General features: G+C 42.1%; 1 protein-coding gene across 1 annotated transcript in view; it reads right to left on the bottom strand.

Moving 5' to 3' along the window:
* The window catches only part of APOB (apolipoprotein B), a 39,915-nt gene continuing 28,135 nt past the window's right edge, over positions 410-12,189 (bottom strand). Inside the window, exons 26-29 of the mRNA XM_018055590.1 lie at positions 4,444-12,018; positions 3,592-3,706; positions 3,290-3,476; positions 410-2,334 (exon numbers count right to left, since the gene is read on the bottom strand). Of these exons, the coding sequence (XP_017911079.1) occupies positions 694-2,334; positions 3,290-3,476; positions 3,592-3,706; positions 4,444-12,018 (9,518 nt within the window). The 3' untranslated portion in view covers positions 410-693. The remainder of the gene's footprint in view (positions 2,335-3,289; positions 3,477-3,591; positions 3,707-4,443; positions 12,019-12,189) is intronic.

Below are 12,189 nucleotides of genomic sequence, written 5' to 3'. Positions count from 1 at the left end.
GGTCCCTACTACCATGAGGTCCTTCGGGGCTAGGACTTCTTTGCCATTCCTTCTCCATTCCTGGCAGGTGAGTAAAATAAAGGGCCTGGTGATTTATCTCAGAGCCTAGCAGAGCGCCTTGCCTGGCAAATGCAGACTGATGGCTGAGGAAGACTGTGTATCACATAATGAGATGCTCCTGTGGATCAAATTATGTGAAAGCTTCTGCAAATAATTTTTCATTCTCACTTGGCAAATACACTCTCTGAGATCAGTTACTTCCTTTCAGGTGGCAAAATATGTCCCTTCTTAAATTCTCCTTTTCCCCTATCACTCAAAACAGTATGTGTTCCAGAGGTTTTGAAATGTCAGACAGTTGAAAAAATACTCTCATTTTCTCTATCTTTCAATGCGAATGAATCACGATGAGTGTTATGATACACGATAAAGAATTTATTTGTTCTTACTCTCCCAGAGTTTAGCAAAATAACTCAGATCCTGGTTTTCTTGAACTTGCAAAAAATGTCATTCCCCAGAGTTCAGAGACTTTCAGAGAACTGATGCCAGTTTCAGCGCAGGTTCAGTTCATATGTGCTTCTGCTTGGATCCAGCTGCCTGTTACAGGACTGGCTTGGTCAAAAGTTATATTAATACATACGGTTTGAGTTTTTTCCCTACTATGTGAAAGTCTAATTGAAGAATTGCTATAAAAACTCAGAAGGTGATAGTAAACTCTCCTGGAGCAACCTTTATGTAGGGGCTCATGTCATTGACTGTGGCTGATTGTAGCTCTTTCAGTAACTCCATGATATAGTTCAGAAACATGTGGTAGTTTTGAATGGACAGGTCAATCAATCTTTTAGACTCAGAGATGAATTTTTCACAGTAATCAGAGAGCTGGTCTGAAAACTCCTGTAGTTTATATGTGAACTGCTGGTGGTAATCAGAAATGATTTCCTTCACTGCAATAGTCCAGCTTTTAATTACTTCCTGAGCACTGGTAGAAAGCTCTGTAATCTTCTCTTTTCCCCTTTCCTCTGCATTGGCAAGGATTCTAAGATACTCCTGCAAATATTTCTGTATCAATGTTTCAATCTGACTTGAGAGTTGGGAAGCAAAATCAGCAGCACCGACAGCGTATTTGGAATGGAAGTCCTTAAGGACATCTACTAGGTTCTTGATCAGGTTGACGATCTTTTCTTCAAATTCATAATATTTCACTGTCCAGCCAACCGTAGTTGGATCAAAATATTCTTGGTGAAGGGCCTGCACGTACTGATGGAGCTGCTGTAACTCTTGAGAAGCTACCTGAAGTTTGTTTTGGATTAGTTCATTAAACTCAACAAAGTTATAGTCTAGGTTTTCTTTCAGGAATCTAAAAACAAATGAAATGTATATGTCGAAGATTGTATTGATATTCTGTAGGGTTTGATTAATGAAATCAGTCAATTTCTTCTCCTTGAAGCGTTTAAGTTCCCTTTCTATCTCTTGGAAAGTGTCTTGTAGAGACCTGTGAAGATCACTTAGCATCTCTGTCATCATGGTAGATTGGAGGTAACTAAGTGCCTTTTGGATCTCTTGTGAGAAAAATATAGACATTTTCACATACTCCAAGACCATACTTATTAGTTGATTGTGCATTGATGTAAAAGAAAATTTATTGTTTAGGTCCTTGTATAATTCAGACTCTTCAGTCAAGTATAGTAAATAGGAAAACAGTATATGTAACCCATTATGGATATTTGAATGTACCTGGGACAGTCGCTTCGCTGTTTCCTGTGTGACCACAGTGCAGAGCTCATCTGCAGTGTAGTTCCTGGCTCTTCCTGGGAGCTGGAATCTGGTTACATTCAGGAGATCAACGAGCAAGTCAGTCGCACGCTTGACTGTCACGTTGTATCCCTGAGTAACTCTTATTAAGCTGTCTGACACCTTCTTCTGGAGTCTCTGGAAACCACTGCGGTCCTCCTGAGCCAACAGTTCCTGGTACAGACTCTGGGCCTTGTCCTTCCATTGCTGGTAGGTTTCAGTGGTGCCTCTGGCCATCCTTTGGAGCTCCATGTCTAGTTCATCAATCTGCCTCATGGCCCCTTGATACACCTGATCAGCGCTGTCCTGCAGGCCTCTCCTCAGTTTTAAAGAAGCATCTTTCAGATCAAGTCCCGTGTACTCTTGGTGGTACTTGTTGACATAGTCATAAAGGGCTCTCGTGGCCCTGGGCACACTGTCTTTGAGCGAGCTTAGCAACTCGGACACTGCTCCTTCTTCCCAGTTAGCTTTGATTTGAACTTCATCATCCAATTCCAGGACCCTCAACTCCATTTTGAATATGTTGAGTATTTTATCTGGAGAGGCCTATGACCAGCAGAAAAGGATTAAAGGAAAATGTTTTCAATTATCCTGATTACATAATACACTACATTAAAACTTCATTAGCAATTAAAAGTAAAGATCAGAGGATCTTTCATATTCTGATGGAGATTTATCTTTCACATGTCATATTTTTCATATGTGTTTGTCTTATGGTTAAGCAAATACACTCGTTAATTCCTCTTTAACACATGCCCCAGAAAGGATAAAATTATGTACAGCATTTGTACAGTGACATTTAACATCAAGGCTTTTCTAGGACTGAAGATCAGAAGAGGAGGAGAAAGTGGAGGAAGAGGGAGGAGGAGGAAGGAGAGAATGGGGAGGAAAAAAAAAAAAACCAGGAAAACACTAATTCAGAGAAGATGTAACAAAAATGAAAAATGTCCAGGGTCCATCTAAGAGAGACCTAGAAGACCAATATCAGGTGCCATCCATCCTCCAAGCCTATGACAAACTTTAATAATAGAACCTGATTATTTCCTCGTCTCTACTAATGGCATCTTTGATTTGGCCCCAGCAGAACTTGTATGGTAGGTGAGAGGGATTTGGCATATTTCACCTAACAGTCCTATCGTGGGGAAGAATTTTGAAGCCTCAAATACTCCAGATGCCCCAATCTGAAAAATGTACTCAGCATACAGCAGAGTTTGTCCATGATTTAGGTGATGAGGCAAAACTCTCATCTTTCTAGAATTACCCAAATGTAATAAAGTAATAGTGGTAATAGGAAGTCATATGTGCATTTCATACAATCAACGAAAGACTCCTTACACTTTCTGGAGAATAGTTCCTCAGAAGAGAAGTTTGACCAGTTCATTGCTTGTGTTTTACCTGGTTTTGGAAAGCCCAGGTAATACTTTGTATGGACTTCAATTAATCTGCCCATATTCCTTCCATGTTTGCTCTTGATATGTGTAAACCACTATATGGGACTCACCTGAGGGCGGTAGTAGAGGTTCCATCCCAATAAGGTATTGCTAATGTTTTTCACGTCGATAACCACAGTGCCTATGGCTGGGGAGGCTACTGATGAGGAGAAGTGGTTCTCACTTTCTTGGTAGTGCAGACAGACATCAGTTAATGTTGGGCTGGTGATGTTAAGGTCAACCTTTCCATTCCAGTACCTGAAAGCAAAAAAACCCCAAACCCCCCAAGAAACAGATGGGCCTTCATGAAAAGGAGGTGGAGATGGCAGACACCACAATGACTGGAAAAAAGATGAAATTAAAAGTTCCCTACCCAAGTCCTTGATATTTGCCATCTTCTTCATATTCTGCACTGAAGTCACGGTGTGCAAATGATGCGTTAGTCTTATATACTAACATGCCACCTTCGATTTTGTGTGTTCCTACAACTGTATGGGACAGATTTTATATTTCATTAGATTAGTAACTGCAGGATATAAATATTTTCCTTGTGAAAACAGAGAATTCTATCTTAACTATATGTCTTATATGTTTGTAACATGCAGTCCTCATTTGAAAAAAAAAAATAGAAGGAGACCTTATTCGTCCTAAAATGATTACAGAAACACCTATTTTCTCTGAAACTATTTCTGTAGAATGTCAGTAGGTTTTCAACAGGATGGTTTTCACACATGGAGTATAAATGTATCTCCTTCCTGCCTCTTTTAAATTTTGCTATAGAGAGCAGCTTTGCCTCAAGTCCTATCTAAATACATAATGATTTATTTGCAACTCTCATTGAAGAAATATAGCATGTGCAGAGGGTGGGGGAGCTTCCCTGGTGGCTCAGTGGTAAAGAATCCAGCTGCCAATGCAGGAACCATGGGTTGATCCCTGATCTGGGAAGATCCCACATGGCAAGGAGCAACGAAGCCTGTGTACTACAACTATTGGGCCTGAGCTCTAGAGCCCGGGAACTGCGACAACTGAAGCACATGCTCTGCAGCAAGAGAAGCCATTGCAATGAAAGCCCACGCATCACAACTAGAGAGGAGCCCTCACTCGCAACAACTACAGAAAACTCCAGGTAGCACAGCCAAATATAAGCAAAGTCTTAAAAAAAAAAAAAAAAAGAAATACAGCCTGTGTGTGGGGGGTGGGGCGGAGAGTCAGGAAATTTCCTTACCATTTAGGTCATATTCCAGGAACTGGATGGTTGAGCTGCATGTGGAGTCAAGGAATGTTTCAACATGATCTCCTTTGTTTTTCAAACCAGCACTCCAAGTGGTGTTATACAAGGGCGAGGCCACCTCAAAACGTGCGGTCAGTGTTCCAAAGGAAGGAACAAGAATTCCAGCAGGTACAGAGAACTTCATGGAAGGAATCTCAAGAGTCTGCTCAGGCACGGTGATGGTCGGCAGCTCAAAGTCTGCGATGTTACTGGCAACCGCGTTTAGATCCAGAACAGTGCTGCCAACTGAAATACTTTTGGGAAGGGTGAAGTGGGACACAGTCAACTGAGCTGCAGGCACAGTTATCTCAAAAAAGGGAACAGAGGAGGCTTCTGGTTTAGAGTATTGTATCAACACATCAACTCTGGGGAATTTTACTTTGGGTAGAGTTGATACGTTGAAGGTCAATGGAAGAATACTTAGCTTCTTGTAGATTTCTATTTCACTGAGGTCAAGTGTGTAGGATGGAACCTGAAGATCTGTAAAGGGGACTTGGAATGTAGGTGTGACATAAACGGAATTTTGATTATTTCGTTTCAGTCCAGGAATAATGAATTTATCATCCAATTCTTGCATGGGGATAGAGACAAGATAACCATTGGGGTTTTTGGTATATATGACGGCAGTTGCAGCACGCAGATACTGTTTCCTATTAAGGCTGGTGGTGACATCCAGCTTTAGGAGGTCCCATAAGCTCTTGTCATAAACCGGTAGGACAGTATCTTTGAGGAACCGTAGGTGCCCTTCTAAGGAGACTGCCATGTCAAAGCGAGCCACTTCTTGGTCATTAGAGAGCTGTATATTGTTCTGGAGAGACCCAGAATGAACCTGGACCTGACTTTTCCAGCTGATTTTCTGGTTCTCAGTGTTAACATTCAAGGAGACTTCCTGGCCAAGGTAATTGATTTTAAGGAGGGAACCGGGCTGATGTGCACGGACCTGAACAAGAGCTGATATTTTCCACAGGGAGAGCTCCAGGGTGGCTTTGCTTGTATGCTCTCCAGATGTTAAAATGAGGCCCCCTAGCTCTAAATGGTTTTTTATATTTTGTTCCCAGATGGTATATATGCGTTGGAGTGTGGTTTCTCCAGCAAAATTTTCTTTTACTTTGAGGTCCCAGAGACCATCTGCTTTGGAGGCTCCTTGCAGTGTCACAGAAGATCTGGTGCCCTTGGAATTCAAGTAAGTGCTGGCTTCACTGGCAAGAGACCCTGAATATCCCTGTGAACCAAAAGAACCCTCAACACTTCCTTTTGTAGATGACTCAATGGAAAAGTAAGAGGTGAGGCTTTCTAAGGTGAGCTTGTGGGTAACTGCTCCCATAGCAGCAGAGAGCAGTTTGGGGGAATTGAAATTATACTTTAATTCAATGACTGAAGAGACAGCAGGTTTTGACTTGGTATTCCCATGAAGCTCTTGCTTGAAAGTCATTTTCAGAATTGGAATTTGGACTCTTGCTGTTGTCGTCACTGATGCGTCCATATTTTTCTTGGTGAAACTAATGGTACTGTCATGATTGCCCTCCACAAATCTGTTACTCAGGGACAAAGCTGCGGCTAACTTCAGTCCTCTTTTCCTCGTCAAACTTGAGGTGCCCTCTAATTTGTACTGCAGTGCGTCCATGACAGAAGATGATGAAGTAAGAAAATGAGCGACAATATCTGACTGGTTATAAAGACCAATATTGGTATTCAGTGTGATGATGCTTGATTTAAAGGAAAAATCATAGGTAATATTGCCCAGGGCTGGAATTAAAATTTTGTTTATGGTACTCAATACCTTGAACTCTGGAAGAGAAAGCTCAGAAAGTTCCTTAGGGACATGAAGGGTTGGCAGCTCTAAGAATGGCAAGACTAACGTGTATGAGGGTACGTAGATGCCAGAACCCAGGACCGTGATGCTGGGGGTGCTGATCTCTTTGGGGATCATATACTCAAATGTTAACATCTTCACTGTGAAGGGAGACACTTCAATGTTGGCAACTGGAATAGTGTATCCAGGAATTTTATAGATCTTGGGCTGCTGGTTAAGGGATTTTTCAACTTTGTACTTATCAAATGTAGTTTTTGCTTCATTATAGGATTTGGTAAAAAAATCTAGTGCCTGGTTTCTGACTCTCTCAAAAAGCCTGGAGAAGGAATTGATGTTACGATGGATAAGTGTGTAGAAGGCATTCAGAGGAACTGGGATGGAGTGCTTGTCTTTGTTTTTCTTATACTGAGCTCTTACACTTAAATCAAATGATTGCTTTGTTGTTTTCAAGAAATCCTTCAAGCCTGTCTTTTCCCATAAGGAGATTTCTTTCATCTGGGGAGTTGTGAGCTTTGTGTAAGGTAGAGTCATTTCAGGGATTGTTAAAGGAATGTTTAAGAAATCCAGGTTGGCTTCTCCATTTATTCCTATGTGGGCTTCGATGCTTTTCTCATTGTTGCCAGCAGAGAAATTTTGATGGTACTTATATTGATTGAACCTGCCACTTGCTTGCCAACTGGCTTCCTGGGTACTAGGACTCAGAAACAGTGCATAATTATTCAGAAAGTCTATCTTCCCTGTCAGTTTTAATGGAAAGCTAACTCTTAAGTTCCCTTCATTGTTTGTGGATGCAGTCATCTCATATGGCTGTGCTGAAAAGAAAAGAGAATTTTTCAAAGTTCCAACAACTTTCCCATTTAAATGAGCATCATGGTTGCCAGTTATCTCCGCCTTCCCCTCTTGAAGCAGTGCCAGGCCTTTAGCAGTTAGAACACTGCGACCCACATGCTGGCATTCAGCTTGTGACTGGATTTCAAATTTAGAGAAGTTGAGGAATCGAGACTCATACAGTATTTTTTGGTTCACTCTTAGGTGTTTGCCGTTGATCTTATTAGACAATCTGAAGGAAGTGATGGACTCTTCCACAGTAAAGCTACTTTGGGATTCATGTGTTCCCTCATCTGAGAAATCGTGGCAGGCCAATTTCCAGGATGCTGTTCCAGAAGAAGCCCATGCTATGTGTCCAGCTTCCAACAGAGTCTTGAGGTCACTGTGCAGGTCAGCCTGGCTGGAGAAATCCAGCTGGGGGATGTTCAATTTGTGGAAGTACTTTGTGTTGCTGTCCAGGGTAAGCTGATTATTTATTTTGACAAGCACACCGTTACTGAGCTCCAGTGTATTTTTTTCTGTGTGTATACCTGCCATTGTGTTTGACTTTCCCTCGATAGCATTTCCAACCCAGAGCATCTCACTCTCATGCTCTGTCTTCAGGTACTTGCTAGAGAACCTCAAGGATTCCTTCAGAACCAGTGGATTAATCGTAGGGTCCGAAAGTTGTGCTTTTGCTTGAAAATCAAAATTGAGCATTTCTAATCTGGATGCTCCTTTGGCACTGATGGAAGCCTCGATCTCCGCCTGGTTTTCCGAAGCTGTTGCATTCTGAACGTCAGTATTTGCATCTAACGTGAAAAAGGGAGACTGGATTTTCAGAATGCCGTACAGCTTGCCAAAAGCAGGTATTTCAATTGTGTGTGAGATATGGGGAAGCTGGAAGTCTGGGATGTGAAGGTCAGAAACTTGAAAATCTGTGAGGTTAAGATTCGGGATGACAAATTCTGGAATAGTGATTTCCGGTAAATGGAAGTCTGGCACAGTGATTCCAGCAAGAATGGTATCCACTCCGCTCAGATTCCCCAGGTACACTTCCGGGACTGGCCACTGCAGTTCACTGTTCAGCATCTGGTCAATGGTTCTGATGATCTTTATTTTTATTTCTACGAAGTCAATTGTAAAGGAAGGGACATGGAGAGTATTAAGGATGGTAAATTCTGGTGTGGAAAAGCTAGATGGGATTTTCACATCCTTTAGTGTTTTGAAGTTGATCTGAAAGGATGGGATCCTCAGATCTGTCAGGGGAATGGTGAAGTCAGGAGTCTGATATGTAGCCTCCTGAAGGGCACGGAGACTGATTTCAAAGGCAGGTATGGTCCCAAAGGTGGTCTGGATTTCGGGAACAGTGAACCCTTTTTCTACTAATGTTTTCAGGTTTTCAGCCCAGTCTTGTATCGAATACTGTTCTGCAAAGTCAGTAAGGTTCTTAGCAGCAAGAGCCCACCAGTCAGAAATGTAGGTGACGAGTGTGTTGTAAACCTGGCCCACTAGGAACAGGTACCGCTGGAGTTCCTGACGTACATCCATTTGATATACTCGGTCTCGAAAATCTTCCAGGGTCTCCTGAAATTTTGCTTTCATGTAAGTTACAGATGTTGAACTTAGAGCCTCCTGTAGCCAATCCAAGAATAAGGTGATTTTGGTGGTCTTTAGGTTTTCCAGATAGGTTGAGACCACAATCCTAGCATCCTCTACAAGCAGTCTGAGTGCCTTTGCTTTCTGTGGGAGTTCCAGGGCCTGAATTTCATCATTGATTCGCTGAGTCACCTCATGAATTTTGTTATTGGTTTCATCTACAAACTGGTGGTATTGAAATGACCTTAATTTTTTTACCAACATGTCAAGGAATTTGTTTACTTCTTCAAGGAATTGATTAAAAGACAATGCTTCAAGCTGCTTGAGAGCATTGTCGGTAAGCCCGATCAATTTTTCAACAATTTCTGCCATCTTGACTTGCTGTAGGACACTGCTTAGCTTCTGAACAGTCTCCTGCAGCTTATATTGTTGGGCCAACTGCACTGATTTATCCATTAAAACCTGGATGTGTTGATCTATTTTATACATCTCAATGAACTCATGGACCATGACTCTGAAAGCTTTGATTTCCTCAGTTACTTCAAAACCTTCAGAAAGACTTGTAACACGGTATTTGACATGCTCAATAATTTCCTTTATTCTTTGAAATGGGATTGTAGTTCTCAACTGATCTAAAAGCACTCTGATGTCAACAGCTTCAACCTGCTGTTTGAACATTTCAGCAAGGTGATGGATGTCTACAGTCTGAATCTGTACCTTGAGCTGTTGTAATTTTTCTTGTATCTGGATTCTTATTTGATACTTAGTATCCATATTTTGAATCCAAGATGCAGTACTACTTCCAACTTTGTTAAAATCAAAATTTTCAATAAAAAAATACAGATCACGAATTTTTTTTACTAAATTGACACGGATATGATAATGTTCATCAAGAATTTTCAATTTTTCAATGATTTGATCAATAATCTTAGCAACAGTTGTCTTAAAATCATGCAAATCATAATTATCTTCAATATACTGATCAAATTGTATCACATATGTCTGCAGCTGAGACAGTTTTTCATTAAGGTTGATTTTGGCATTGTCTAATACAATTTGTAGGTCATTTTCTGTCATTCTATAATTTTCTGTGAAAGCAGTTAGTTTCTCCTTGGCACTCAAAACTTGTCTCTCCCAATTGAACGTGCTCAGATAATCACTAACTTGCTGTGAGAGTCTGTTCAAGGCTGCTATGCATTTCCTCATGTGCTGATCAATATGGGTGCGCTTCAGTTCTTTCTGTACAGCCTCCAGCGCACCTATAACTACTACCCGAGTCTTCTCAAAATATTTTGGCAGGAATTTAAAGAATGGGAGATGGATGGTGTGAGCATTTTGGTTCTTATCATATTTTACAGAAGCAACAAGAGTGAATTCTTGGGGCTGACCAACAGAGTCCCTCATCTCTAAAGTGTCGATGACGTTGATGGACTCGCTGAGTACAAGAGGCACTGCAATAGGGAAGTCCAGCACCGTGAGGTCAGCCAGGGCTCGTCCACTGAGCTCAACACCAACTTTGTCCTTTGTGTTGTAAGCACTGAAGTCCTGGCTGTATTCATTTTGGTTCAACCGGGTCCTGAGTTTCCAGTTGCCTGTCTGCTCGGCCAGAGTGAGCAGGGCACTGACTTTGTGATCAAGAGCAGTGGTGACGCTCCTCCTGGACGTGAGATGGTGACTTGTGGATCCTCTGTAATCATGGGAGAAAGTAAAGGCCAGAGGTTCTGCTTTCAACAGGAATTTGCTGTACAGCTGCCCCATGTGTTGTCCCCAGAGAACCAGCTTCCCATTGCCATTTGTATGTGTGTCGATGGTCATTGTGAATGGGGCCACTGCAGAGCGGAACGCATTGCTGAAATGCAGGGAGTCTGAATTGTAGCTTGTACTGATGTCCACAGTTGAAGCAAGCCCAGCAATGTTCGTGCTGAGCCGATGGCTAAACTCTGTTCCCTGTACCTTAGCTACAGTGTCTGCTTTATAGCTTGCAGATAAGTCAGCATAAGAAAGAGTGTAGATGTGTTTTATTTCGTCATTTTGGTAGGCTCCTTTTATGGTTCCACCCACATTCAGCTTCAGAGGTTCTAGCCTTAATTTTCCACTGTTGGTCATATCCAGAGCATTGAATTTCAAGTCACTGTTTAAAGTAGTTACCAGAGAATAGGGCTCTAACTGTAGATTAAAATTTTGCTTATAAAACTTGTCAGAGCTATAAATGTTGTCAAGTTTGGAAGAGAAGTCCAGTGAGAACCCTACAACGTTCAGATTGTTTGTGTAGTCAAGTTTCATTTCATCATATGAACCCATTATGTCATTTGAAAGCTTGAGTCCTTCCTGGTTGATTTTGAAGTAGAAGATGTTTTTGCTGTCGACACCCAGAATCATGGCCTGATAAGCACTTCCCAGCGACACCTCTGTGGGGGCAGCTTTTCCATCTAGACTGAATTTCGCATGGTGTTCTCGAAAGCGGCCGTTTGATGTTAATTTCAGAGATGCCCCCGAGAGGCTGACTGCCGCGTTGAGTTCATTCTCCAGCACCAGGGGACTATACTTCAAGCTGGTCGTTGCACTGGTGGACATTCCATCCCGGGCAATCCTGAGTGTCGCCTTGTGAGCACCACTATTAATTTTGTCAGTGCCCATGATGTCGGCATTTAACTCAAGGCCGTGAGAATTTAGAGATCCAGAAAGCAGGGTGAAGAACCTCAGTGACTTGTAATCAGCCTGATACTCAGAACGGAGCAATGCATTCTGCTTAGAGAAGGTCAGATCCACTTTGTTTGAAGTGGCAAAGTCCTCATACTTCCCGTTGGTGTCAGATTTCAGTGTCAGCTCATAGTTCTCATATTTCAGGGAAGCAGTATTTTTCACAAGGCCATCTTGCAGATCCGAGGTGGAGGTAATGGAGACAGCGCCATCATCGTACCTTCCTGTTATCTGGTTGGTGCCCTGGACGTAGGAGGAGTTAAACCTCAGGTTGGATTCTCCAGTGAGCTGGCCCGTGGCAGGATCTCTCTGATAAGACAGGTCATATGCACCTTTAGCATAGAATGCAGAGGCTCTGAACTGTCCGTCAATCTTGACTTCCTTGACATACAAATGCTCTTTCTTCTTTGAGTCCAAATGGACTGACGCAGAGATTTGTGGGCCCCAGGCACTGGATGCATCAAATGTTAGCAGACCTTTTGAGGCCGGACTGTTTCCCCTTTTCTCTACGTGATTGAATTTGACATTTGAATCCAGAAATTTGTGGTGTAGAGACCCATCACCTGATAACGTGAGTGTACTCCTGTGGTCATACGCTGTTTTTCCAGATCCTAGCATAAAAATCAAAACACACTGATTAAATGAAGTCATGCATCTCCAGAACAATTTCTACGTTGAAAGGCTTTCAGTAATAAAGTCCCACTGGTCTGGGTCAGTTGTGCCACAGTCTCCTCTATCTGTAGTGTGAGCATAACATCTGACAGCAAAAGGCCTTCCTCCCA

This window comes from Capra hircus, chromosome 11, assembly GCF_001704415.2.
Source record: "Capra hircus breed San Clemente chromosome 11, ASM170441v1, whole genome shotgun sequence".
Taxonomy (NCBI): Eukaryota; Metazoa; Chordata; class Mammalia; order Artiodactyla; family Bovidae; genus Capra; species Capra hircus.
The sequence above is the reverse complement of the archived record's forward strand: the minus strand, read 5'-3'. Positions and strand labels throughout refer to the sequence as shown.